This window comes from Perognathus longimembris, chromosome 4 (assembly GCF_023159225.1).
Source record: "Perognathus longimembris pacificus isolate PPM17 chromosome 4, ASM2315922v1, whole genome shotgun sequence".
NCBI classification, from domain to species: Eukaryota; Metazoa; Chordata; class Mammalia; order Rodentia; family Heteromyidae; genus Perognathus; species Perognathus longimembris.
In genome coordinates, this window is record NC_063164.1 from 84,735,973 (window position 1) to 84,762,087 (window position 26,115).

Consider the following 26,115-nt stretch of genomic DNA (forward strand, 5'->3'; position numbering starts at 1 on the left):
TTCAAGTCTCAGTACAGGCACGTATGCACCCACAAAAAACTTGGGAAAGATTCCTGTTACTTGGCGTTACTCTCCCCTGGAAAGCTGTCTGGTATGCTATCATTGACCTCGATTCCTAGGGCTTTGCTATAATACTCATGGCTTCTTGTAACCCTAGTTGGAGATGAGAGAGCTGAGGTCTCAGGACCACAAAAAGGTGAAGCAGGCCCTATTCCAGTGCCCCATGGCAGAGCAGTCTGTGAGCTACAAATAGCTTTGCTTCTTCAGTCTAGGAGCCACTACTTGGAGAACTAATTCCACTCAGATATTGTGTTCCCAATGAGCCAATAGAATGCGTATCTCAGAGGACTGAACCCCTTTCCTTCTCACCTGGGCACACTGGATCCTCCTACCAACCAGCCATCTCCCTCCCTGAACAAGGAGGCCCCACTCAGTGTCCTGCATGAGAATCCAGTACAGAGTGCTGCACTTGAATTTGGGGAACAAGGTGTGCTATGCCACGCAGATCTGGGCTTGAATCCTGGCATTGTCTCTGAGCATCCATGTGACCCTTGGACAGCTGACAGCCTCTGTGCATCAGTGTTTTGTTCTCTAAGATGGGGATCAATAAACCTCAACTGCAAGGAATTAAGTTAGTGCTTCTACAGTACTTTGCAGAGTTGGTGGCCCATAAATACTCATGCTTGGGATGACTATGCTCACTGCTATGGCCATCATTGCCTAGCAGGCACTGGTTGGGCTATGCCATTTCCCTTGATAGGCATTAAAACCCTTTTCATTCTGCTTTGATGATGGAAGTCTCTCCTCTTGCTGAGGGAGAGTGGATGAGCATAGGGAACTTGCGAATTCTAATTGCCTCTAATGAGGTGTGTGTGTTGCGGTAGGAGTAGGGTGAGGAGGTATCTTTTTTCCTCTTATTCCTGCCAGCCACCTAGGCCCTGCCAGTAGGAAATCCTGCAATTCCCAGCACATCTGCTGTCTTCTAGTGCACTCTCTCAGGCTGCCAGCCTGGATCCTGCTCAGGAGCTCAAGAAGCCCCACCTGCTTCGGGAACCCAGAACTCACTGGGTCTCCCAGCGAAGTCAAAGCTTCCCCTCCACATGTTCCTTAGGCCCCAAGGACAGGACACCTCAGAGGGCAGGTGCCCTCCCCTTCTTGCTTCATTCCCACAGTCACTGGGGGATCTCTTCCATGATTCTAAACACCTTCCCACCCATGGTCTTGGGGCCAGCTGGGAGATGGTAGTGCCCAGGGGTTAAGGTCATGGATCATGAAGAAAGACAGCAATGGGGGAGTTTCATGGGTTTTCTAAACCTTGGGGCTACCAACACCTTCACAAGGTACCCCAGTTAACCAATAAAGAGCAAAGGGATGTTACATGCTGATGGCCACATCTGTACTACATCAGCTACTCAGGAAGCTGAGAGCTGAGGATCACAGTTTGAAGCTGGCCTGGACAGGAAAACTCCATGAGACTCATATTGCCATTTAACCACCAAAAAAAAACAAAAACCTGAAGTGGAGCTGTGGCTCAAATGGTAGAGTGATTTTTTTGTCCTGAGTACCCAGGTCCTGAGTTCAAGACCTAGGACTGGTGTTTGCACATGAGCGTGCGCACACACATATACACACAAAGGAAAGAAAGAAAGAAAAAGAATTTAAAAAACCAAAGGGTATCTGGAGCTCCACTCAGAATGAACTAAGTTTGCATATGGAATGTGGCCTTGGGACACAGATTTATGCGCATGCTATTTATTTCTGTAGGTGGAGTACAGCAGATGTGAAGGCTTAAATCATACCATCTGCCTGGCTCACTGCTGGCTGTGAGCATGGAGCTCTCTCCCACTCACAGACCCCATGTGGATGGGTGAAATTGCTGAAAGCCATGGAAGGCCCTATTACCCTCTTCCCAGATCACCTAGACTCAGGCTCTAGGGGCTAAGTCAAGTCTGCCAACTACAAGCACACATGTGCTCATGTCTGTGTGTGCATATTCAGCAGGGCTAAAACCTGTCTGTCAGGATGAGGTAGAAAAGTATCCCAGCAGCAGAGAGTTCCCAGGACCACAGTGGGGACCAGCGGTAAGGCAGTTTCCCAGCAGTCCAGAGTTGTGATGCTGTGGGCACATAGCGCTCTGGTCATTTTGTAACTGTGATCCTTGTACTTGCGATTCTATGTGTGGCTGAGATGGCAGGCATACACCACTGCTATTGTACTTCCCCCTTGCTTGGGATGACTGGGTTATACTACCATACCCATGCACTGACAAAGATGGAGTCTTATGAACTCTCCCAATTCATCTCTTCCTCCCTTTTTCCCCATGGCTGGCCTTGAATCATGATCCCCTGAACTCCACTTCCCAAGTAGCTAGGAATACAGCCTTGAGCCATTGCATCAGCTGGCTCTGGCCATTTTTAAAGGCCATCTCACTTTCCCACACAGGTGTTTTCTTAACCCCTCGATGTGACAATGCAGGTCCCCCAGTGCTGGGTGGGATACAGGAACGGTGCTGCATCACCTTTGCTGAACTACAGAACAAAAGTCACCAGAACAATACAATCTCCAGAGGGCGTCCTATGACTACACAGTGCCACAGTCCAGGCACCTCAGTCCCCCCAGAGACTGACCTTACAGTGTGCACACAGGGCTGTGTTTGCCTATCTGTTATACATAGACATACATACACACACACACACCACACCTGCCTCTCCCCTCTCTTTTCCCACAGAATGCCTTCTCTCCAGCTGTTCTCAGCAGCTGGCATTCTCACTGGGTGGGAGCAGATGTTCTGTGGGGCCCATCGGCTCTCAGTTCACAATTTGGAGTGCCCATTTCCTTTTCTTGTCATGGGGTAGGCTGAGAAGCCCAGCCCCAGCAGAACAGACAGAAGCTCCTGACTCTCCCTCATGTAGGGTGTAGGAGTCATGGCCCCTCCAGATGCCTGGCAGAAGGGCATTCCCAGCTGTTACTCCTGTTCTTTCTTCTAGCCCCTGACCTGGTGCACCTTCCTTTCTGTTAAGACCCATCCCCACCCCCACCCCTGGGTGGCTGCCCTGCCTCAGGGTCCTCCCAGGTGCCCAAGCACTTAGTTTACATCCATCACTTTCTCCTCAAAGAGGAGATTCACATATATGTTTCACACAAATGCTCCCCCTTTCCATAAACTCATATCTGCATAAATCCACCACAGGTAGAAAATATCATAAGTGACAAATGCATTAAATACATCTAATCAGCTGGGCGTGATGGATTACATCTGTAATCCTAGCTGCTCTATGGGCTAAGATCAGGAGGATCATGGTTTGTGGTCAGCTAAGACAAAAAAGTTCACAAGATCTCGTCACAACTAGTAGCTGGGTATATTCCTGCCATTCCAGCTATGGAGGAGATTGACAACAGGAGGACCACAGTTCAAGGACAGCCCAAGAAAAGAAGTTTATGAGATCTCATCCCCCAAAAAAACACCGGTTATAGAGGCTGTTCCTGAATCCCAAGGCAGAAGAAAAGGAGGATCCTGGTCTAGAATGACCCCCCAAAAACAACCACAACAAAACCCAAGACCTATGTCAAAAATAACCAGAGGTGCTAGGTGCTGATGGCTCATGCCTGTAATCCTAGTTACTCAGCAGGCTCTTATCCAAGAGACTCTTATTTTCATTTAACCAGAAAAAAGTCAGAAGTGGAGCTGTGTCTCAAATGGTAAAGTTCCAGCCTTGAGTAAAAGAAAGGTTCAGGAAACAGTGCCCAGGCCCTGAGTTCAAGCCCTAGTACCATAATGCACATATCCAAAAATAATCAGTGGCTCAAGAGGCAGAGCACTTGCCTAGCAAGCATGAATCCCAGGGATTAAACCTCAGTACTGCTAACAAATAAACAAAACCCTAAAACAATCTAGTGCCTGCCACAGCTCAACAACGCAGCATGCTTTAGTGTCTGTCAGTTGTTGTCCCTCATGACCATGTAGCTTCCTGGGAGCTGCTGCTGCCAGGGCCTGGTATCACCACACAGGAACAAACCACTTATCTGTATCCTAGAAAAAGACTCAAATTCAAAATTTGAAGTAAAGCAGTTAAAAAATTCCTGAGTTGAAGCTTTGTCCTGGTGGCTTATGGCTGTAATCCTAGCTACTTAGGAGGCTGAGAGCTGAGGATTGCACTTCAAAGCCAGCCTGTGTAGGAAAGTCTATGATACTCTTACCTCCAAAAAAATGACTCAGGAAAAGCCGGAAGTGGCACTGTGGCTCACATGGTAGAGCACTAGCCTTGAGAAAAAGAAGCTAAGAGACAGTGACAGCAAGCACACAGGCTGAGTACAAGCCCCAGGAATGGAAAAACAAAAAACCTGAGCTGTACCATGGTAAACTGAGGTATCTCCTGTAATTTGAAACTAGGCCATGCGGAAATGGATGGACTCTGCCACTTCCTGGTTCCTTCTACCTTTAGCCTCATCTGGCCTTGGTGGAACCGTGCCCGGAGGACACTTAGACCTCAACTGTGTGTGTTCTGTGCCAGTCTCCTCAGCACTCAGCTGTCCCTTGCAGGAACAGAAGCTCAAAGACCACCTGTCTGCTTTGTTACTGATTCAAGATGGCAACACAGGATCATACAAAGGGCTTGACTTCTGTGACATATTAAACTCCTACCAGATAACCAGGATAGGTTATTAAAGGTTGTGGACACAGGGAGTCTGAAAGGAGCTTAAACTCAGCCGAGAACAGAGCTCCAAGTTGGAGAAGACAAAACAGCCTGAGTTTGTTGGAGCTGCTAATTGCTAATTGGCCATGAATATGGATGGACCAGGATTACCTCCATGCTGAGGAGACACTCAATAGACTGCCAGATAGCTGGGCTTTTACAACATTATCAGTATTTACAAATGCATGAACAAGTTATTCAGTAGAGCTCTTACACTCACAGAATTAATTTCAGATAGCTTCATTGCAAAATTACCATTTGCTCCAGATTCCTGGTAAGAAGCCTGAATCTCTACAGTGGATGTGTTGGAGGAGGGGAGGGAGCATGCATGGCTCAGGGACTGGCTGCACCCATCTTCTCTGCTCTGTGGACTTTTCTAGTCTTAGACTGCCAGTATTCAGCCTACTCTACTGCCCAAAGCTCTTACCCAAATGGGCCATTCAGTGAGGGCTGAATTACCATCTCATCAATACTCAGGAAGTCCCCATTCTGCAGATGAGAAAACTGATAAAAACAGAGGGAACCGGCCACCTACCCTGTTGTTGGTCACCTTTCCTGTTCCTGTTGACTCCTGCCTTGGAGGTAGACCTTGTGTGTGGGGTCAGCCACATGAGTTTCACACTAGCTCTGCACCAGACACTAAACACAGTTTTAAGGTCAAGGTCCAGGCTGGGGAGAAAGCCACACTATACTGTTCAGGATTCCCATACGCAGAGGCAGCTTCTAGTGTCTCCTCTTCCAGAGGTGGCTGCACACTGAATTGTAAGTACAGTGTGAAATCTGGCCCTGGTGACTCAGTGGTGTTTCTAATATAAACAGAGTGCTTGGGTTCTTTAAAAAAAAACCCACTTTACTCTGGGAGCTATTTGCAAAAGGAGCCCGTGGGAAGCCCTGCATGGAACTGGATCTATGTTATGGAACTAGAAGCTTATGGCGCTGCCATCTGCTTTCTATTCATGTCAGATCCCTGCTCTCTCCCAAAGCTTCCCTGGGTGAGAGCAGGAGCCCCCCACCCCCTTATCCCACCCTGGCTTCCAATTCCTAGCCTGTGCTTTTGTGTTGGTTCAGAGTCGATCAGAAAAACAAGCATGGGAGAAGTCAGCATTCCCCACAGCCCCACTGAAAAGAGCTTTCTTGTGAACCATGCCAGAGACCACATGCTCTAAAAGGGGTTTATACCATGCTTTGGACTCTGTGACTCACAGATCAGACCACCATGCACAGTAACCACAGTGGACAGGCACAAAGCCAGAATGGGGGACCGGCAAGCCCTGATCCCCAGTGCACTCCACTCTGTATGCCTGGTCTGCATGGGCAGAACAATGGTCGGATCACTTACAAGTGCATCCGCTGTGTCTTATTATTTGTAGGTAACTGTCTTGGAGAAAATCCTTCACTAGTGCTCTTCAGGAGGCGGGGGAAGCTAGATAATTAGGAAGCATGGGAACCACTGTGGGGGGGGGGGTGATAAAAACTGGGAGAGTGGAATTAGCACTGACAGAGATCACAAGTCAGAAGCCAGAAGAAACTTCATGTGGAAATTTGGGAATGGTTGATACCAAACTCCATTTGGAAACAAAGTACTGCAAGGGTGGGGTGAAGGGGTCAAGAGCACTGGAGCTCCTCCTTGTTATACCAGCCTCCCTTGAGGACCCAGCCCAGCCAGGATGCACCACACAACTCATGGGCAAAAGGAGGCAGGGCCACGAAGAGGGAGGTGGGCCTGGAACCCTACTGACAGTTCTGTGGCAGCTCTACACTAGAGTTTTCATTTCTTTTTTACTCCATGGCTGCAAACCTGTTATCTGCCCCTTGCGATCCTCAGGCCATTTGAGGACCTGGCTGCTGTCAGGATCTGAGACAGGTCTATCCATGAGTGAGTCTCTATCTTTCCTTCTTGGTTCTTGGGTACAAACCTTCTACAAACTCCAAGCTCAGATGTGACATTATGTATGCAAATTACAACATCCTCCACTCAAAGTCTAAACACATTAGCATGCCAGGTGGCTTCATGTTGCTGAACAATGAAAACACTAGGTAAGTTCTCTCTGGGGACCATGCTACAACCTGCTCCCCTCTCCTCCCACATCTTTCCCCTCCAGCCCCACAGCAGGGAAATGGAAACCCAGAGCCTCTGACCCCAGAATATTCACAGAGGTGGAGCTGCCCGAGCCTCCCCTCCCTAGTGCACTTACTTCAGCATGTCCTTGTCCTTGTTGAGGTGCTGGAAGAAAGACGGCTCACAGATGAGCTGGTTTTCCTGGCACACCTGCTTGCAGGACTGCCGGGGCTCTGCCAGCTTCACCTGCAGGGCACTAAGGGGCGGCCACATCACTTGCCCATGGCAGAAGTCCTAGAATGAGAACGAAACCATCAGCCAAGGATGCGATTGGGGATCTCCAGTCCTGCCAAACGATCCTGACCTTGGCAGATGCCATGCTGGGAAAGAGTTATGAAACGGAGGGTTGAGAGCCAGACTGATTCAGGCTAGATACACTCATAGGCCAAGTTCTGACCTCTCTACCCACCAGCTTCCTGAGCCATGGAAAGGGGTCCCACAGCAAAGTCTCTCCTACAGTCTCCAGGATAATAGCCACTACCTGGAATGGACTCAGGCCCACACCAGTGTCTAAGGTGGTGATTCATTATCCTCATCACCATCACTCTAGCAGGCTGTCTATAAGCCTCAGGTCCAGGTCTGCTGCCACCAGCTATCTTCTGCTTCCTCTCAGATTCCAAAGACATGATATGCCTTCCAACTTGGTAGCCACATCATATGATATCAGAAGCTAGTTTTATCTCAACAGCAAGCTCCTGCCACTGTGAGGTAAAGGATCAAAGTGTGGAGTCTATAGGCATCTCTGATATTACCTGACAAGGTAGTGTGCCCTTGGTAGGGACTCTGGGCTTGTTTGGTGAAAAAAAGTCATCACCATGCTGCACTGACTCAGTGAGTAGGGATAATGTGAAGGAAATGTGGCATCCTACAAGTAACAGTAGAACAGAAAGAACCGTCCAGTCCTAGACTCTAGGAGCGAAGGAAGCAAAGGGCAGCTACAGGAGACCCAGGAATAGCAAAGAAGTCAGAGGCTAGGAAGCAGTCACCCAGCATGGTGAGCCCTCAGCTGGGTGAAAAGCAGAAGCCAGGGAAGGCTGGAGCAGGCCACTCGTTTGGGCCTGGGATCCCAGATCTCCTTTCAGCTATGTCCATGATGGATCCAGAGCCGGATCTGCTTACCCCTGGTCAACAGAACTACGCAGAATGTCTCCGGATCTGGCACCTGCCCTACCCACCCAGGAACTGCCTATGCTGGATGATGTTTGGGGAATGTCAGTCCCCAGAAACACCTGGCTGTGGACTTGATGGTCCATGCAGGGATTTACCCTATAGACATGGGGAATGGGGCACAAAGAGGCCTCTCTAGATCCTGTTTAAAGACAAATACTACCTAAAAGGGAGGCAAGTTTCTGAGACCTAACATGTATCTGTCCAACACTCTGAAGTAGGGGATGGAAAGTGGCCCCTGGTGTTTGCAAAAAGACACAGAAATGTACCCCACTGCTCTGCTGTAGAAATAAGTATCTCCTGTGGGCAGGACTGTTGCTTGGTGACATGGAAGATTGGGGTCAGGAGCAGTCAGGAAATTTACTTTGCAATGTCTGTCCTTCTGGGATATTTATTTTTCCTCAGCTCCACCTCTCCCTGTGTTGATGAGGAAATTAGTCATCTCTCAGCCCAGCGCTCCTAGGACCCGGCCATAGGCAGGAAATGTCCTGAGCCCCACCCTGTTTGTCCCATAGAATGTCTAAGGAGGGGCCTCACTGCCTGGGTGTCATTGCCCTAGCAACCGGGAAGGGCGGAACCCTAGCAAGTTGCATCTGGCAGGGCCTCTGGTATGGGTGGCTTTGTTTTTCATGCTAACTTCATTGTTTACTTCTTTATTTGGCAGTTCTAGGGTTCAAGTCCAGGACCTCATAGTAGGTGTTATACCACCTACAGCCTTATTTTGCTTTAGATGTTTTTCAGATTAAGGTTTAGTTCTTGTCCAGGTCTGGCTTTGGATTACAATCCTAGGCTTCCCATGTAGCTGCAATGACAGGTGATCACTACTACATACACCTCACTGGTTGAGATGGAGCCCTGCTAACTTTTGCCCAGACTGTCCTGGATATGTAATTCTCTAGATCTCTGCCTCAAGAGTAGCTTGGATTACAAGTGTGAGCATGACATCCAGCTGCTTATATTTATTTTGATGAGCTAAAAGACAGCAAAAAAATCCCTTTCTTCCCAGATTCCCCAGGCAGCTGGCTCTGAGTCTATCCTGCCTCTTCCTTCTACTAGCTGTATAAACTTTTGGACAAAACTTTGCAGCCACTGATACCTCAGTTTCCTAATCAGAAATCAAGATGTTACATCCAAATGAAGTAATACTGTTACCTGCTGACAAAGGCCACTGGAAGTTAGCAAGCACCTGGCACTAGCTTTTCTTTGTGCCTCTGCAAAGCAATGATGGAGATTGGAACACATGCTGTCCATGACATTATAGTCACTTGACAAAGTTATAGGACTCCTTGGAGTCTGAGTTTGGTGGTAAACAACAGAAATGCTACACCTAACCATGGGCTGGAGATGTCTGGCTAGGCTCCTATCCTCTGTAGACATAAGATTCCAGGAGGGTCAAATACTTCAGATAGAAATATGAGTTTTTTAGGGTGTCAATGTAATCTGAATATGAAGGTCGGTGAGCAGAGCAGCCTGTGAGATACAGGCAGCCCTGGGCTGGAGAACCCACTGGGCTATGTAACTTCATGAAGGAGCATACATCTGCTCTGTGGGTCTCCATGCTGTTACTAAGGGTGATGGCACAGACTGCACAGACCCAGGATACCCTGACTGGGAAGAGTGTGAGACAGTGGCCGCCGCCCTCTGCTATGTAGAGACCCTGCATCATGACACACTTCCATCTGTCTGGAAGGCCACCAGAAGACAGGAGGAACTGATGTACATCATCACCAAAGGAGTCTGTGATGGTCAGAGCTAAGAATACGGGCATTTGGAAGAGGTTAAGTGTCATATATGTTTATTTTTCTGGCTAACAGAAGCACCTTTACTTATAATTCCTCAGGAGCAAATGGGTAAGTTCTATAGCCTTTAACTATTATAATGAAGAGAGTTTAAATCACTCACACATCAACTACTGTGTGACTATACAGAACAAGCAAATGACCAGGAGACCATGACAAGATCACATTTGCATCAGAAGAAGCCAGGTGATTCTTTTTGACACTATGAAAAAAGATTATATTTACTTCAGTTTAACTTTGTAAATTTAACATCAGGCAAAAGAAGACATTTTTTTTTTTTTTTTTGGCCAGTCCTGGGCCTTGGACTCAGGGCCTGAGCACTGTCCCTGGCTTCTTCCCGCTCAAGGCTAGCACTCTGCCACTTGAGCCACAGCGCCACTTCTGGCCATTTTCTGTATATGTGGTGCTGGGGAATCGAACCCAGGGCCTCATGTATATGAGGCAGGCACTCTTGCCACTAGGCCATATCCCCAGCCCAAAAAGAAGACATTTTTGAAGATGTCATGTATGGCATGTGCCATTTGCTTTGAAACATGACTTGGCTAACTATTTTCTTGAATAGGGGCTAGCTAGAAATAGCTTACAGACCAAATGATGTTCACTTGTTGCTTATTGCAAATTAGGTTTTCTTGGAACATTGTTTAATAAAGAAGTGAGAGGGGCTGAGAATATGGCCTGCTGGTAGAGTGTTTGCGTCATATATATGAAGCCCGGGGTTAGATTCCTCAGTACCATATATACAGAAAAAAGCTGGACATGGCACTGTGGCTCAAGTGGTAGAGTGCTCTCCTCGAGAAAAAAGAAGCCAGGGACAATGCTCAGGCCCTGAGTTCAAGCTCCAGGACTGACAAAAAAAAGTGTAAAAAAAGAAGTGAGAATTTTTCTGCCTCCTTGTTGGGATCCTTAGACTTGATGGAGGGGCTTGACGCCCCTCCCCCAAGCCCTGGGGGAATGCGGAAGCAGGCTACCCTCTCTGGGTCCGCCCTTGCACCCAGCCCCCAACTCTCCAGCCAGCCCAGGCGTCTCCCAGCCTAGCCAGCCCAGCGCCTACCAGCCCCGCCCTGGCTCGGCGCTCTCGAGTGACGTTAGCTCAGGGAGATCATGTGACAGCTTTCAGCCTATCGGCATCCTGGCCAATCCCCTCCTCTCGGAATCATTCCCCACCCCCCCCCCCCACCCTCGTCTTTGTCCTAATAAAGCAGTTGGTTCTCGAAACTGACCCTGAGACTTGTGTATGCCGACTTTGTCTATTGGTAAGGAGGTGGGCACGCTTTCTCGGATCGGCCATGTGCGAGGTAGGACGGTGCTGGCTCCCCACCCCACCCTAGCTTCATCTGCAGGCCGGGTGACTAGGGGAGAGGGCGTGAAAGGGAGTGTGAAAAGAGTAGCTAAGCCTTGTTCCCTACGCCGGGAGAGGCTACCGAGCCAACACCTCCTGAGTTAGCGTGGCCCAACCCTAACAGCCCATGTGATACAGTCTTGGACGCCAGGTAGTGGCTCTGTAGGGAAGTGGAAGCCTTTGGAGGGTAGGTGAGACCAAGTAAGAGGTCTTCAAGTTCTAGTAATGAAAAACTCACTAACACCCCTGGATTAGGCTGAGAAACCCACAAAGGCTGAGAACTGGCATTGTTTCTCACTACCTGTCCCCTCAAGCAGAGCTTAGGGCATAGTTTCTCCTCCTGCTGAGGTTTGGAATAATGCTTGCTTTGTTCATTATTCAGTTCAGCCCCATAAAAGGCTAAACCTGAAGTCACAGAAATCTGAAGCCTGGTCCCTCTACCACAATGTTTTGGGTACATTACAAAGTCTGGTCACAAGCTCACCTATCCAGGGTGATTCTAACAGAATGAAAGAAGAGTCCAGCAGAACCAAATCAAAAAGTGTTCCATAAACACTCACTTTCCTAACTGAATACATCCTTAGAGAGGTTCCTTCTCCTTAGGCAGCATTCTAGAAACTGCAGCCTAGACACTGAACAGGGAGCACCTACAGAAGTTGAGCAGCTCTGGGTGAGCAGATATCCTGTACCAAGTCTTGAGCATGGCAAGATGTGCTGTAAGGTGGGAAGAGTGGGAGAAGCCTTGGCACCTAGGATGGCAGGTGCATGCCACCAGTTCTCAGTTGAGAAAGGATATTGTGAATGTTTCTGTCTGGGTTGGCCTTACAGAGCGATCTTCCTCATCATCACCACCTTCCATGCATGAAGCAACTGGTGCCTGGCTGGCTTGTTAATTTCTTTGTAAACCACAGAAGTCAACTTACCCAAGACTGCGGCTTTGCTCAATTCAGCTCACCAGGAGGAGATGGCTAGGCATCCTCCCACAGTTCTGAGGGTCAGGCATAGGAAAAATAGTTCTCTTTAAGCTTAGGGAACTGACTGTAAAGCCTGAAGTGGTACAGCTGAACAGAGGGAGCCTAAAGTGTCATCAGAAAGCAGGTTAAGGAATAGGGCTGGACAGGTTTAGGCTGTAAATCTGGGCCCCAGCTGTGGACTTCACAGATAGGATCCAAGCACCCTCACCTGAAATGGGGACAGGACCATCTGCTCTTCATTCCCTGTGCAATTTCTGTGACCACAAAGCAAGGTAACTGTTGGAAGGGATGTTAGAGATCACATTTCAGGCCTGACCATGGCTTGCTGCCCAGGTCATGAGGCAAAAACTGAGTTGCTGGATTGTATCTAACCACTCATCCATGACAGCTGCCACTGGGTCCAGCCATACACAGGGCACAATCAAAATGGAAGTCCTTGTCCTAAGTGTCCTCTCATCCACAGGTTCAGCCACTGCTTGGTGTGCAGGAGGCTGGAAGTCTCTCTTATGTTTTGTTAGCTTGTTGGTACAGGCTAACAAAGCAATGCTGAGTTGCCACATCACTCCAAACACTCATTCGTTCATTAGCACACTCAACATGAACTTGTTAAGAGGCAGAATAAGAGGCAGAAAAGTACGAGCTCATTTACAACTTTACAAATGACTGTGAAAGCCGTCTGCCTGGTGTCAGAATTATGAACATGAAGGAGACAGAGTCCCTGAGCTCAGAGGTTCATTGCACAGCCCGGAGGAGCTGACACTTTACATATTACATACAGCAGAGCAGAAAAGCAGACAGGCAAGCAGGATACAAAGACCACTTGAGGGAAGTAAAGGATTACCACTACGAGGAAGGGAAGAGTGGCAGTGATAGCAACCAGAGAAGGCTTCCAGGAGGTACAGACTTCTGGCTTGGGTTTTGCAGGCCACATACGAGTTAGTGGCTTACCATTAGCATGGTGCTTTGCAGATAATTGGCCCTCAGCAACGAGCTTTTGAACTGCACGGCATGGTTTTGGCATCCTGGGATTTTGATAGTAACAGAAGTGGAAAAGGAGACTATTCTAACTCAATGAGGCATCTATGTATGGAGCCAGAATGAGATATAAACAGTGATTTCCAATCTGGCTAACAAGCTCGCTTAGTGCACAACCATCTGCATTCCTTCCTAACAATCACTGCAACCACTCACCAAATTTCTTCTCTGACTACTATTCCCACTCACTGACCATAAAGTAGAAGAGAGATGTATCCACCCAAAAATCTGTGAGGAAAAGCAATGTTCTCAACACATGAGCACAAGCCACTGGTAGAAAAACATGAGTGTGGCCTCTATGGTAGAGGCTAAGTAGCAGTCCTGAGAACACATGAGTTATCAGACACACAAAGACTTAGAGAAGGCTGAGCTGAGGTGAAAGGCATCCTTAAGAGGAAAGCACTAGGCCAGGCTGGCCCATCTCCCCCTTTAGGCTGTGCCAAACTTTGCTCCAAGCAGGCGGCTCTTCCCACCTGGCACAGCCTAAAGGGGGAGAAGAGCCAGCATGAGGACATGGAGTGCAGTGCAGAATGAAGCCCCTACTCCTCTCAGACCTGGCCAAGTTTTTAACACAGTTCCTAAGTCCACCATTTTTTAGGATATTGGAACCAAGAAGATGGTTCTGATGTACAGGTCTAGAGGCAGGAGCTACCCACAGGATGGGGAACATCTGGCCTATGTACCATATTAAGATCCTCATTTGGTACATGACAGGACAGATACATGATGCTTCTCATTGGTTTCCTGTGTCCCATTTGCCTGAACCGATAATTTTATATAGCCTGTAATGATGTTATAACTATCCAAATGGCCCTTGGCAGACAAAAGGGTTCACTGTCTCTGAGGAGGAAGATCAGACATTCACAAAATAATTAAAATAAAACAGAGGGCTTGAGGGGGAAGCAAGGGGGAGGGTCCAGATTATGAAAATGGCATTTGTCCCACAATCAACCAGTAATGTGAGGGTGTGTGTGTGTGTGTGTGTGTGTGTGTGTGTGCGCACGCGCGTATACATATGTATGTACATATGTATATATTTGCCGGGAAATACAGTGCCTAGAATACAAAGAATGTTTAATAAATACTGATGAACAGTGCTTAGGTGAAGCACACCTCAGCTGCTCATCCCTAGCCTGTACTGTAAAAGAAGCAAACTTTGTTCATAGGAGGCCCTGGGGCTGCTCCCAGAAAGAGATGTGAATCTGTGTTTCCATAAGGGCAACAGAGAAGATGAGGAGTAGGAACCAATCTCCAGGGACCACCAGCACCTGCCAATCAATGCAGGTACCAAGTTTGCCTTGGGAGGAGCTCAACACTCAACTACAAGGAATCCATGCAAGAGAAGTGAAAACACACATCTAAAGACTGCATGGGACATTCATTACAGAACTCTTTGCAATATGTGGAAATAGCCCAAATGTTTGCTAGCCAGTGAATGGAAAAGCTTTGGGGTACTTATGTGCCATGGAATCCTATTCAACAATGAAAAGTAGGTGCTAAGAAGTGCTACGGCACAAATGAACATTAACAACACTTTACTGAGTGGAAGAAAAGGCAAATCTAGAGAGACAGAAAACAGATCAGTGGTTTCCTATGACTGGGGCAAGAGCAAGGATTGCTTATAAATAGTTATCACTCAGGAATGAATGAAATGTTGCAAAATGAGGCTGAGGTGGTAGTTGTACCTCAATATCCCTGCTTAAAAAGTCAGTGAATTGTACCCTTACAGGGAATGAATTTTATGGTCTGTAAATTATACCAGGTGAAGCTAACAAACACATGTTGGTTGATGGGTTCAAGTTCCCACTCCCCCCCGCCCCCGCAGTCCATTGCTGTGGTGTTCAGAGGATCCAGCTGGGCCCAGCACAGTAGTTATGAGCTCTAGCCTGTCTGCACCAACCTTGTGGAGTGGACAGTGTTATCTCCATTTAATAAAATAGGAGAGACTTGGTAATGTGCCCAAGGTCAGAGATGGTGGCATCAGAGCTAGAGGCGAGCCAGCCAGACATCAGGATCCAGACTTGCTTCATCATGACTCAGCCTGTGCCTGAGCCAGAAGGGCTGGGAAACCACAACCATGGCTACTTCAGGAGCAAAGACTCCCCACGCCAGTGCCCATCTTCCCCTCTTTTCAATGCCCTTTTCTCATTCCCTGCAGCCCCTGTCACTTCTACTGTTCCTTCACCTAAAACTTTGCAGATTCACCAACAGTTTGTCCTTGCTGGTGAGTCTTACAGCATAGATGAACCCCAACAATATTATACATGCCTTAGGCAGTTCAAGATGAGCCTGGGAGCTCTCTTCTCTTTCTGCTCTGGGAATTGACTCCTTTTGTCTTTCTGTATCTTCAGCATGTTTTTCACATGACTTACACAGTTTTTTACAAACCATCTGTGACTGACCATCCTTGTATATTTAGAGATTCTTTATAGGAAGCAGAAAATAGGGTTTAAAGAACCTGAGTGTTTTTTTTTTTTTTCCCCAGAAATCAACTGGAACATTGCCATTCCTTCAAAAGAACCTGCTAAGCTCTCTGGCTGGAGGCAAATACATAACTTTCTGAAGAAATGCATAATGAAAATCTTAACAAGCTAGGACACACTCAGGTCAGAGAATAATCAAGCTTGATCTTCCATCACAAGGGATTTTCGCCTTGGCACAACTCTCCCGGTGCTGGAGGCAGTTCCCCTTTGAGACAGCTTATTTCAAAGAGCCATGCACATCAGTGTTTTTAGTGAAGGGTGGGGGGGGCATTAAGAGGAATTCAGTCTCCTTCCCCACTGAGCCCACGCCCCAGGCTGGCTGGGTCTGAGGCAGGTTTCCTGCAGCGATTGTTAAAGTGTACACTGAAGCCTACGGTGCTCTCTATTACTGCCAATTGGCTTCCTCCATCTCCTGCCGCTGTGGGGGTAGGGCAGGAGGGATGACCTTGAAAGGGTTCTGGGTAAAAGCTCCCATGCTCCCTTGCATATCCCATGGAGGATTCTGGAGGCTGAGATCAGGTTAATGAGCTCAGAGGCTCCTACAGCTTGGGGCATCGGAAGTGCCTCCTGAAGGCTGCAGGGTTTCCTGTTCCTGTCTAAAACACCCTGTTCTCCAACCTCCACTGATCTTTGAAGATATTCTGCTAGCTGTAAAAAGAACAAATGCCTTAAGCTTTAAAATCCCAGGCCTGGGGCTAATAGAAGACCGACTCTATGAGCCAATAGGATCTAGGCTGCCTCTGGCACCAGGGGAATATCATGGGTCCAGTAGAATTCCTGGGATGAGCCCCCAAGTCCTCCTTTATTGCTCATTTAGGAGCACTAGGAGAATGTTTTTTATGAGAAATGCCCCCAGTACAAAATCGTAACAAGATTTTTTTCCAATATACGATAACTACTGACAATGCTGCTAACTCAGTGGTAAAATATGTCTTAGGCTTCTTGTTATCCCAGAAATAAATTGAAATGTGTAATAGGGAGGTCAGATCTGGCCAGTGCCATCATTAGCTGTGGAGGAACTTCAAGTTGACTCCAGCTCAGATTAGAGCAGAAGCCAACTCCATCTTCACTAAGATCTCCCCCACCCTATCCAAGGAAGTTCCCCTTTGCTGTGATAAGATTGTATAAACTGCTTTACCATCTGAAGCATGGAAAGTTCAAGGAATGTTCAAGGTTAAACCCGTGCCCTCCTATGAGTAGGCATATCCACCTGCATCATGTGAGCCCCGCCAAATCCATGCACCAATTCTAACTGGAATGATAGGTTGGTTCAAATAGATACTATGAGACAGACTGTAACTCTATTGGCCACCTGCATGCGGCCTAGCATGCTCTGTAAGTGTTGTATCCTCATTGGTCACCTGCGTGTGGCACGTTTGACTGTGATGTTTGCCTTATAATAACCAGTCTGGAGGACCACACGGAGACGCGGTCCCAGCTCCTGAGTCTGGACTGCACAGGTGCGGGCAGTCCCAGCTCCTGAGTCTGGGCCCTGATCCTGCACACGTGGTAGGCAGTTTCGGCTCCTGAGTTCGAGCTGCAACCAAGGCCGGTCGGTTCACTTTTTGTTCACTTTTTACTTCCCCAATAAATCTGTCTTTTTGTCATCTTGTAGCTGGAGACTGTGTGGTGGACTCTTGGGGGAACCAGGAATCCCCTCCTTGGGGGGGACCCCGTTTCATTGTAGCGAACCCCCACTCTACTTCAAAATACTTCAGCGAAGTCTGGGCATCTTTTTACCCTCTGACTCCTCCTCCAGTCTGGTTTCTCACTTCACCCTTCTCAGTCATAGCTATGCATTTTAACATTCATAGCCATCTTTTGGAGCCTTGGCATTTCAACTTGTCCTGTCCTTCTTCTCTCCTCTGTTTCTTGCTGGACTCAATTCCCTTAAGGAGCCTTCAAATACCCTCTTCTCTTGCCTCTCTCCCCCCCACCCTTCTGCAGGCTGGGCAATATGAACCCAAAGAATATGGGTTCTATCACTTGCAAAGATCTGTGCCTACAGCGGCAGCACTGCTGTGAGCTTCACTGTTTCCTCTGAAATGGAAGCTCCTGAGCACAGGGATGAGGCTCTAACAATACTTCTCCCCAACAGCCCATGCAGTCCACAGATGCTCCAGCTGACAAATCTGTACTCAAATTAACTCACTTTCAAAACAAACCAGGAACCACTGGATTCCTGCACCTAGGAGGTGATGGGGAAGACAGGGCAGGTTCATAAGCATGTTTCCTAGAAGAGAATTCACTCACAGCCTTTTGGTTCCTACTACACATGAACACAATAAAGCCCCCTTGCATTTGTTCACCTACTCATTCACTTACACAGTCTCTGAGCAGGGATGGGCTGGATACCTGTTATATATGGCAGGCAGGTATGAGGCACCTGCGGTTTAGGGATGAACACACAGGCACAACCCCAGCATGATGGAAGCACCTAGCAAGGTTAACTTAGGGAACAGAAGTTTTCTACTTAAAAGGAAACTTACCAATAGGCATACAGAGGACATGACACCATTGTCAGGACTGGCTGATACGTATAAGCTCCAGCCAGGGAAAAAAGCACAAGCAGTGAGATAAACCTAAGAGTCCCTCTATATGAGCTAGAGAGTAACCTGAGAGGATGTGACTTCAGGAAGAATAGGACGGTGCAGGAAGCAGTGGAAAGGATCAGATAAGATCTCAAGAGAGACTGAGATGGACGGCAGCCAGGGTAGAGATGTCTTAATCTATCGCTATATGAAGCCCAGTAGCTGTCCAGAGAGGCTAAGTAGTCAGAAGGTAGGAAGACAAAGCCCAGGACCCCTGCTACCTCCTGAGTTTCTGGTAAATATCAATGTAGATTTCACATCAAACCTGAAACAAAACTGGATTCTACCACCTATGAACCCCAATACTATGAATCTCAGCTTTCATTATATAGAGAATGGGGTTAATGCTGCCACCTTGGTCCTACTGTGAAGATTAAATGAGATGTTATACAGCTGCATCCATGGATGCCTACAGAATGGTGTTCAGGACCCTCAGTGGTGCCTGCAACCATAAACGGCACCAACCTCCATACCATGCCTTTTTCCTATGTATGCATGCTTACCTGTGGTACCATTTAATAATTAGGCAGCTCAAACAGCTCAACTAAAAATAAACTAGAACAATTATAATACTATTGCATAATAAAAGTTATGTGGGTATAATTTCTCTCCAGAAATACCTTATTATACTGTATTGGTATTTTCCACTTAGTATCTCTGGATTGTGGTTGATGGTGGGTAACAAAACACTCAGGAAGTGAAATTGTGGATGAGAAGGGAAGTGAGGTTCTGCATATTTTGGTGCATAGACTTTATGCATGGTCAATAGAGTTATGATCTACCGAATGAGATAGTGACTCAATGCTTAAGCTACCATGGTCAAGTTTGATGAGTGATATATATTACAATATACATGGTTATAATGTATATTATGATATACTGTGATGCAGCATAATAATTGAAACACCAATACTATTAGATTGCATTCATTAAGCATTATGTGCCATGCCCTCTCTGAGCACGAAGGTCTTCTTATTATGTTCATTTTACATAAGAGGAAAATAAAGCACAGAGAGGCAGTGTAACAAATACCCACACTCACATAATTAGAAAGTGTTGGGAGATGAGCCTAGGGGCTGGTCTGCAGGGCAAGCCGTGCTGTCATCAAAAACTCAGGTGCTCAGACACACTGCCTTGGGGCTCACACCCCAGAGCTTTAGTCTCCTCAAGCTACCAACTCTTCCTTTGAAACCCCATTAGGCTCATAATCTAGACTTACTTAAAATACTCAACCTACTATTTCTATTTTCAGCTGGCATAGTTCTCCTTTCCCATTGTGTAAAGATCCCTTGATCACCCTAAAATACTCTGCCTTGACCTATCAGGAGGAGCCCCTTATTTCTGGAATCTGGTCAAGGAGTTCAGATTCCTTTGCCCTTGGGGGCCTGCGTCTGTCTATTTCTAGTTCTGTGTTGCTTTTGAAGCTCAAATAATTCAAACATTCTAGAGGGAAGGCAATGAATGAGCTCTGTGGCCTTTACTTCTAGAAGTAGGGCTATAATTTCCAAACCCTGTTGGGGGTAGTGGGACTGTGAGTATCTCCCTTGCTTTGGAACTGAATTCTTATTTTTATCTGCTTTATTTCCAGAGGCTTTATGTGAGGTTTCATTTGAAAAGGGGTTCCATTTGCAAAACTCTAAGAAATCCTAATATGCTTAGAATTGTGGTATATATACTATTAAAAGATTGCTTAGAAATTGAGGTTTCAGTCCCTGTCTTTGTAGGGGTAAGAATAAAGACAGGGAAGAGAATAATCTGTCTGTCCCCTCATGCTTCCCAGTCCTGATGATGCCCCCAGAGAATCTGCTTAGGGCACAGGAGCTGGTGGGCAGGAAAACTCCATCTGCCCACTCATCTCCAGCTCCTATTCTAACTGATCCTCTCCAATTGCAAACAATAAACCCCAAGACCTGCTCCTTCATTGCTTTCAGAATTCCAACAAGCCATTACATAGCTTCTAGAATTTTCCAGAACAGGAAAATAACCACAGACGCATGCTGCACCCTCTTTCTCAACTGTGAAGGAGAGAGAGAACAGGACTCAGAAGCCAAGTCTTGACCTTTGCTAAGGCTTACCTGCTTTTCAATGAAAGCATTGATTCTCTGCAGCATCCCCTCGCATGTGAACTCATATGGCATGTACGGTTCGATCTGTGGAAACAAAATATAGCACATGATCCCTGGCATGTACCAGTCTTCTATGGGCTATGTGGGCACAGGGGCTCAAGCCTTGAGCTAGCCTCAGCAGCAGATAGGACAGACAGACATGAAAGTCAACAGTCAGGGCTCATAGCTTCACTGTGGTTTTCCCTAAGTACAGATTCCATGAACCAACTATCTACTATCTCTAAGTCTCAGATCCCTCATACATACATAGGTGGCAATAAATTCCACCACTTTCCTTTTTTTGTGCCAATCCTGAGGCTTGGCTTGAACTGAAAGCCTGGGAACTATCCCTGAGTTATTTTTCTCAAGGCTAACACTTTACCACTTGAGACACAGCTCCACTCCTGGGGGTGGGGTGGTGTGTGTGTGTGTGTGTGTGTGTGTGTGTGTGTGTGTATGTGTGTGTGTGTGTGTGTGTATGTATGTGTGTGTGTTAACTGGAGATAGGAATCTTATAGACATTACTTCCCTGGCTTTGAACAATGATCTTCAGATCTCAGCCTTCTGAACTGCTAGAATTACAGGCATGAGCCCTGCTGCCTGGTACCACTTCTTTTAAACTATAGTGAAGAATACATGGGGAAAAGTGCATAAGTTAGTAGCTAGCATAAAGAAGGCATTCAGCCTAAGGTACAGCTTATCACTAGCTAGCAAGTAAGCACAGAGGGGAAAGACATGGTATGAATCATCAGTGTCCCAGGGTTGAGCATGGTGTGGTACATTCAGGATATTTGCAAATACCTGTTGAATAAATGCATGGTTACCATTATTGAAAAGGGCAAAGACAGAGAAGTGTAAGGGTCTATGGCAATGACAATGACACTGGTCTACATTACTTGGGGAAGTTAGCATGTGCCCAAGGAGCCCTTGCTACAGAACAAAGCAGACTTCTGCTCATGGTGGACTTTTAAAGCTAGCTATGGATCCAGAAAATGAAGACTGGGGACAGCCAAGAGGAGGAAGACTGCTGGCTGAGTGAGCACTGTGAGATTTGACAAAGACAAAAAGCTGGAGCTTAGGACTATGAGAATTGTGGAAACTAGGTAGACAGTCTCACTGGGGTTGTCTAAAAGCCTTGTAATTTTAAAGCTGATTTTATGAGCCTAGGCATTATGTGAGGGGGCAGGAAGCCCTAGAGGTGCTTCATGGGACAAAGAGGGGCATTCTGATGGATATTGAGACACCTGAGAAGAATGGTGGGTTTGAGCTCTGCTGTAGAGTTCCCCATGTTCTGAGGCCTGCATCTTCAGGAGTACACCAATGTGAAACGAAACTGCATTTGGAAGATCCATCTATTAGAGCTTCAGAGAGCTCAACAGTGTCTGTTGGTGACAGGGGAGAGGGGCACCTTCACCCTCCCCTACTGACCTAGCTCAAATCTACAGGGAGAACCAGAGAACATCTAGGAGCTGAGGCTGCTGAGAACTGAACCTCTGATGGGACATTCTTTCATGGGCACCCACACAGTTGGTCCTGTGCCATGCTTTTTCCGTGTGTGTGTGTGTGTGTGTGTGTGTGTGTGTGTGTGTGTATCTGTGTTCATATGTCAAATAGCAAACCAAGATTTAAAACCTTCTAGCCTACTGTTAACTACACATCTAGATGCAGGTTGCATCAACTGGTTTAAGTTCAGCCACACCTGCTCACATCTGTCTAGATTGAGCCAATGATGTCATGGGGACAACTGCCCACAACTTCACAAGCACAGAGGTCAGTATGCTACCTCTGAAGAGGTACTTTGAAAAACAAACTTCCATGACCTCAGCTTGCTCCTTCCCATCTCAAGCTTTGGCACTTGCCTGGCTCTGACTTAGACATACTTCTTCATTCAAAAGGTACAATTTTCTTTTCTTGTAAAGGGCATTCACTCCATTTCTGGTGTGAATTCACTCCAGACATGTTCTATAACTGGCCTACAGATATGTCTGCTCTCAGTAGTTGATAGAGGAACAAAAACAAACCATTTAGAACAGAGGACATGACATATAAGTGGACATTTATAAGAGGCCAAGTAGGAATTCCATGCATTAGTAGTCAGCTGTCATGACAGCAACAGATTCAATTCTGTATTGGGAAGCAGGCAGAAAGCTCAACAGCCATTCTCACAGCATATTGCAAAGGGCATCCATTAGAAAACAAAATGAGTTATAGAAAAATAGCTCTTCTTCTGGTCTCCTACCAACCCACACCCAGTTAAACGAAATGGATGCTGACTCATTTGCTGCTTTGGGACCATTTCACTCTTAAAGTATATGAAGCTTAACAACTTTCCTATAAGTGAGGAGAGGAGGGAAGAAACTGCATTCCTGGGCTACCCTGCTGTGTGGGTAGGAACAGGGCCTTCTGGGTAGGAAAGTCCTCCAGACCTGGCTCTGGGAGCACTGGGCATGTGTCTAAGCTGGAGCTGTTGTGTCGGCTAGGGGGATGGACTGCCTAATGTCCTTCAGAAACAAGGCAGGGCCTCCTGGGGTATGGGATGAAAAGGAATACTGAAACCACATCCAGAGAGAGCCAAGTAGGGCTCATTACAAAAAGGCAAGGGGGCCTTCCTGTCCTCTTGATGATGGAAAGAGGCCCATTACTCATGCACTGAAGGTCACAGGAAGGATGCCTGCAGGCTGGACTGGGGAGTTTCTGCTGGCCTTGGAACTTTCCATGAACTTCCCACCTTCTGCTCTTGACCTTCCTTCTTGTGAGACTCTCCATGTCCACTAGTACCCACTCACACTCCAAAGTCAGGGTACAATTCTTATGTAGAATTTCTCTCAGAGATCAAGGAGACTTTGAATGACCCCCAATTCATGGAAGATCAATAAAAGATCATCTTTGAATGTACCAGAAGACCAGTGATTTTGCCTAAGTGCCTCTATTTTGTAACCACAGGTTTCTGGGTTAGGCAGATCTTTGAATTCCTGTGGAGGATGCCAGATGTAGGTCATTTTATTCCCCTGCTCAAAATGTTCATATTTATGAAATGCAGAATTTTTACCTATCATTGCCTATTTAAAGGTCTTGTGTGTTCTGGTCCTTGGAGACCCTTTTTCAGTCTCCATTATTTCTGATGAGAAGTTAGCTATTTTTTAAATTATTCTTTTAAATGTAATAAAGCTTTTTTTTTTTTTTTTGCCAGTCCTGGGGCTTGGACTCAGGGCCTGAGCACTGTCCCTGGCTTCTTTTACTCAAGGCTAGCACTCTGCCACTTGAGCCACAGCACCACTTCTGGCTATTTTCTGTATATGTGGTGCTGGAGAATTGAACCCAGGGCTTCATGTATACGAGGCAAGCACTCTTGCCACTAGGCCATATGCCCAGCCTGTAATAAAGCTTTCTTTAGCTGCTTCCAAGAGTTCCCCCCACCCCTTATCTTTGCCCTCAGCACTACAATCCTGCTGTATCGGGGCATGGTTTTCTTTGTATTTATTCTGCATGAGGGTAACCATGCTCTTAGGATATTTTTGGTACTTGCTGCTTTTGCTCATTGGCTAGTGTTCTGCTAATGAAGCAATGACCCCCAACCCCAGGATATTTAATTTGATAGCATTCATTCATTTAAAATTTTAGCCAATATCTTTTCAAATATTTTTTCCACATAATTCTTGTCCCCTCTGAGATTCTAATTACATGTAAGCCAAGATGCTCAGTATTGTTCCATAGATCTTACATGTTCTTTCCTTTCTCTTTGTGCTTCTATTTGAGTAATTTCTTCTACAAGTCTTAGCTTCACTGACTTCTTTCCTTTTTTATACACCATTGGCTGAGAATGCTATGAAATGAGTTCATTTCTGATACTATACTTTTCATTTCTAGCATTTTTCAACTGGCTTAAAAAATAGTCTCAATCTTTCTACTGAAATTCCCCATCTGTTCACACACTTTGTCCACTTTGTTTTCTCAAAACCTTTTAGTGCATTATAACATTTTAAACTGCTGTCAAAAATTCCAACATCTAGACCATCTCTAGGTCTGGTTTTATTGGAAGTTTACTCTTTAAAAGATATGTCAACTTTTCTTCCTCTTTTTCTTTTCACGTAAAGATCTTGGAGATAAATGTGAGAAAACCTAACACTAAATTTCTTACCTATTTCTATTATGGAACTTTAAGGTTTTGTATTTATCATATTTCTTCCATCACACCATTCCTCTTTACCACTTGATCCATCCATTTCCTTTTTAGTTTACATTATCTGAACCTAGTCAAAATATTAGACTTTGAACACAAGCTTTATTAATTGATAGCTGTGCAACATCAAATTATTTTGTCTCTCTCTCTCTTTGTAAAACAGGAGTATAGCCTCACTCTATAGAATTGTACAAAGATTGACATACGGTTTGTAACAAGGTTGCTCTATGAAGAAACTATTGTTAGAATTACTTTTTTAAATGGTCTTATGTAGGTTTGGGAATAGTATAGAATTAGGTTGATGAGGGTTTCAATTAACCTGTGCAATGTTAAAGGATCCATGCGGTGAATAGAGCTGACTACAGAACTCTGGACCATTCCTCAGCACTCTACCAAGCAGGCATTTCAGCTAGATTTTGGTTTGACAAAATGGATCTATCACATAAAGTTTTGGATTCCATGATCTCCAGCTTTCTGCTTCTACTTCAGCTTCCCACTCATTCCTCACCAAGCATAGCTCTTATCTGACTGTTGTAGTTTGAAGTTGAGAATGATTCTAAGCCCAATAACCAGACCATTTATAAGGTAGCAAAGCATGGATAATGCTTCATTTCCTGGAGATGATAGGAATTAATTGAAAGGGCAGTTCTGTGGGCCACAGATGGGTCAACACATTCTATTTCCCCAAGAGGAAACAAAGCCCTTCCCAAGGAGAGACAAATTGGCTATTCCTTTCAGGATATATGCCTTTTTATATCTGTCCTCTTATGTACACTGCATTTTGAACCTAGTTTTGCTTCTCATTCTATAAGACTCCACTCAAAATGTAGTATTATACAGAAATCTCCCTCCTAGACCTTCTGTATGTTGTTTTTGGCACTCAACAGCACTTGCCTTGTGTTAACTTACATGTTTGTTTGCAAACATCATTCCTTTTTTCCTCTCCTCTCCTTACTTAATTCATCCATCTATCCAACTATCCAACCACCCACCCACCCATCCTCCCACCCACCCATCCATCCATCTAATCATAAGGCTTCAAATACAGCAGGGATGCACACACACATATAACACATATAGCCATATATATGTATATATCCATATATATATGGATCATATCATATATCATATATATGTATATATCCATATATATATATGGATATATATATATGATACCTTCATGTTTCTTATGGTCTAGGGGAAATCAAGAGTATCTATTACAAAAGAATAATGTCCCAACACTATGAGGCAGACACTGTACTTTAGCACTTATATGTATGACCTCACAAGGGACTGATAAAGTAGATAATATTAGCTCTACATTAGAGAGGAGGGAGTATGGCTAGTAATTGGAATCCATATCCACAATATCAGCCCATCTTCACAGCACATCTCCTATAGTTCTGTTCACACATTAAAACTATATGAGAAAAGTGCTCAGAGATTTCCTTGGACATGACAGATCGTGGGTGTCTTGAGATATCAGAACCCATACAGGATGGTATACTTTCTATGGAGGAACCAGGCTCATCTCTGCATGTGGATACAAATGCCTCTTCAAGAGTCTAGAAAATCAAGTCATTTTTACATGGTTCTACCAAAGGAATAAACAGATTCTCCATCACATTT

The 26,115-nt window shown here is 45.9% G+C and overlaps 1 protein-coding gene across 5 annotated transcripts in view; it reads right to left on the reverse strand.

Annotated features, from left to right (window-relative positions):
* Mgat5 (alpha-1,6-mannosylglycoprotein 6-beta-N-acetylglucosaminyltransferase) overlaps nucleotides 1-26,115 on the reverse strand; it is a 365,603-nt gene that overhangs the window by 6,535 nt on the left and 332,953 nt on the right. For all 5 annotated transcript variants that reach the window (XM_048345586.1, XM_048345584.1, XM_048345587.1 and 2 more), the window contains 2 exons: nucleotides 20,277-20,351; nucleotides 6,890-7,047 (listed from right to left, as the gene is read on the reverse strand). In XM_048345586.1, the coding sequence (XP_048201543.1) occupies nucleotides 6,890-7,047; nucleotides 20,277-20,351 (233 nt within the window). The remainder of the gene's footprint in view (nucleotides 1-6,889; nucleotides 7,048-20,276; nucleotides 20,352-26,115) is intronic.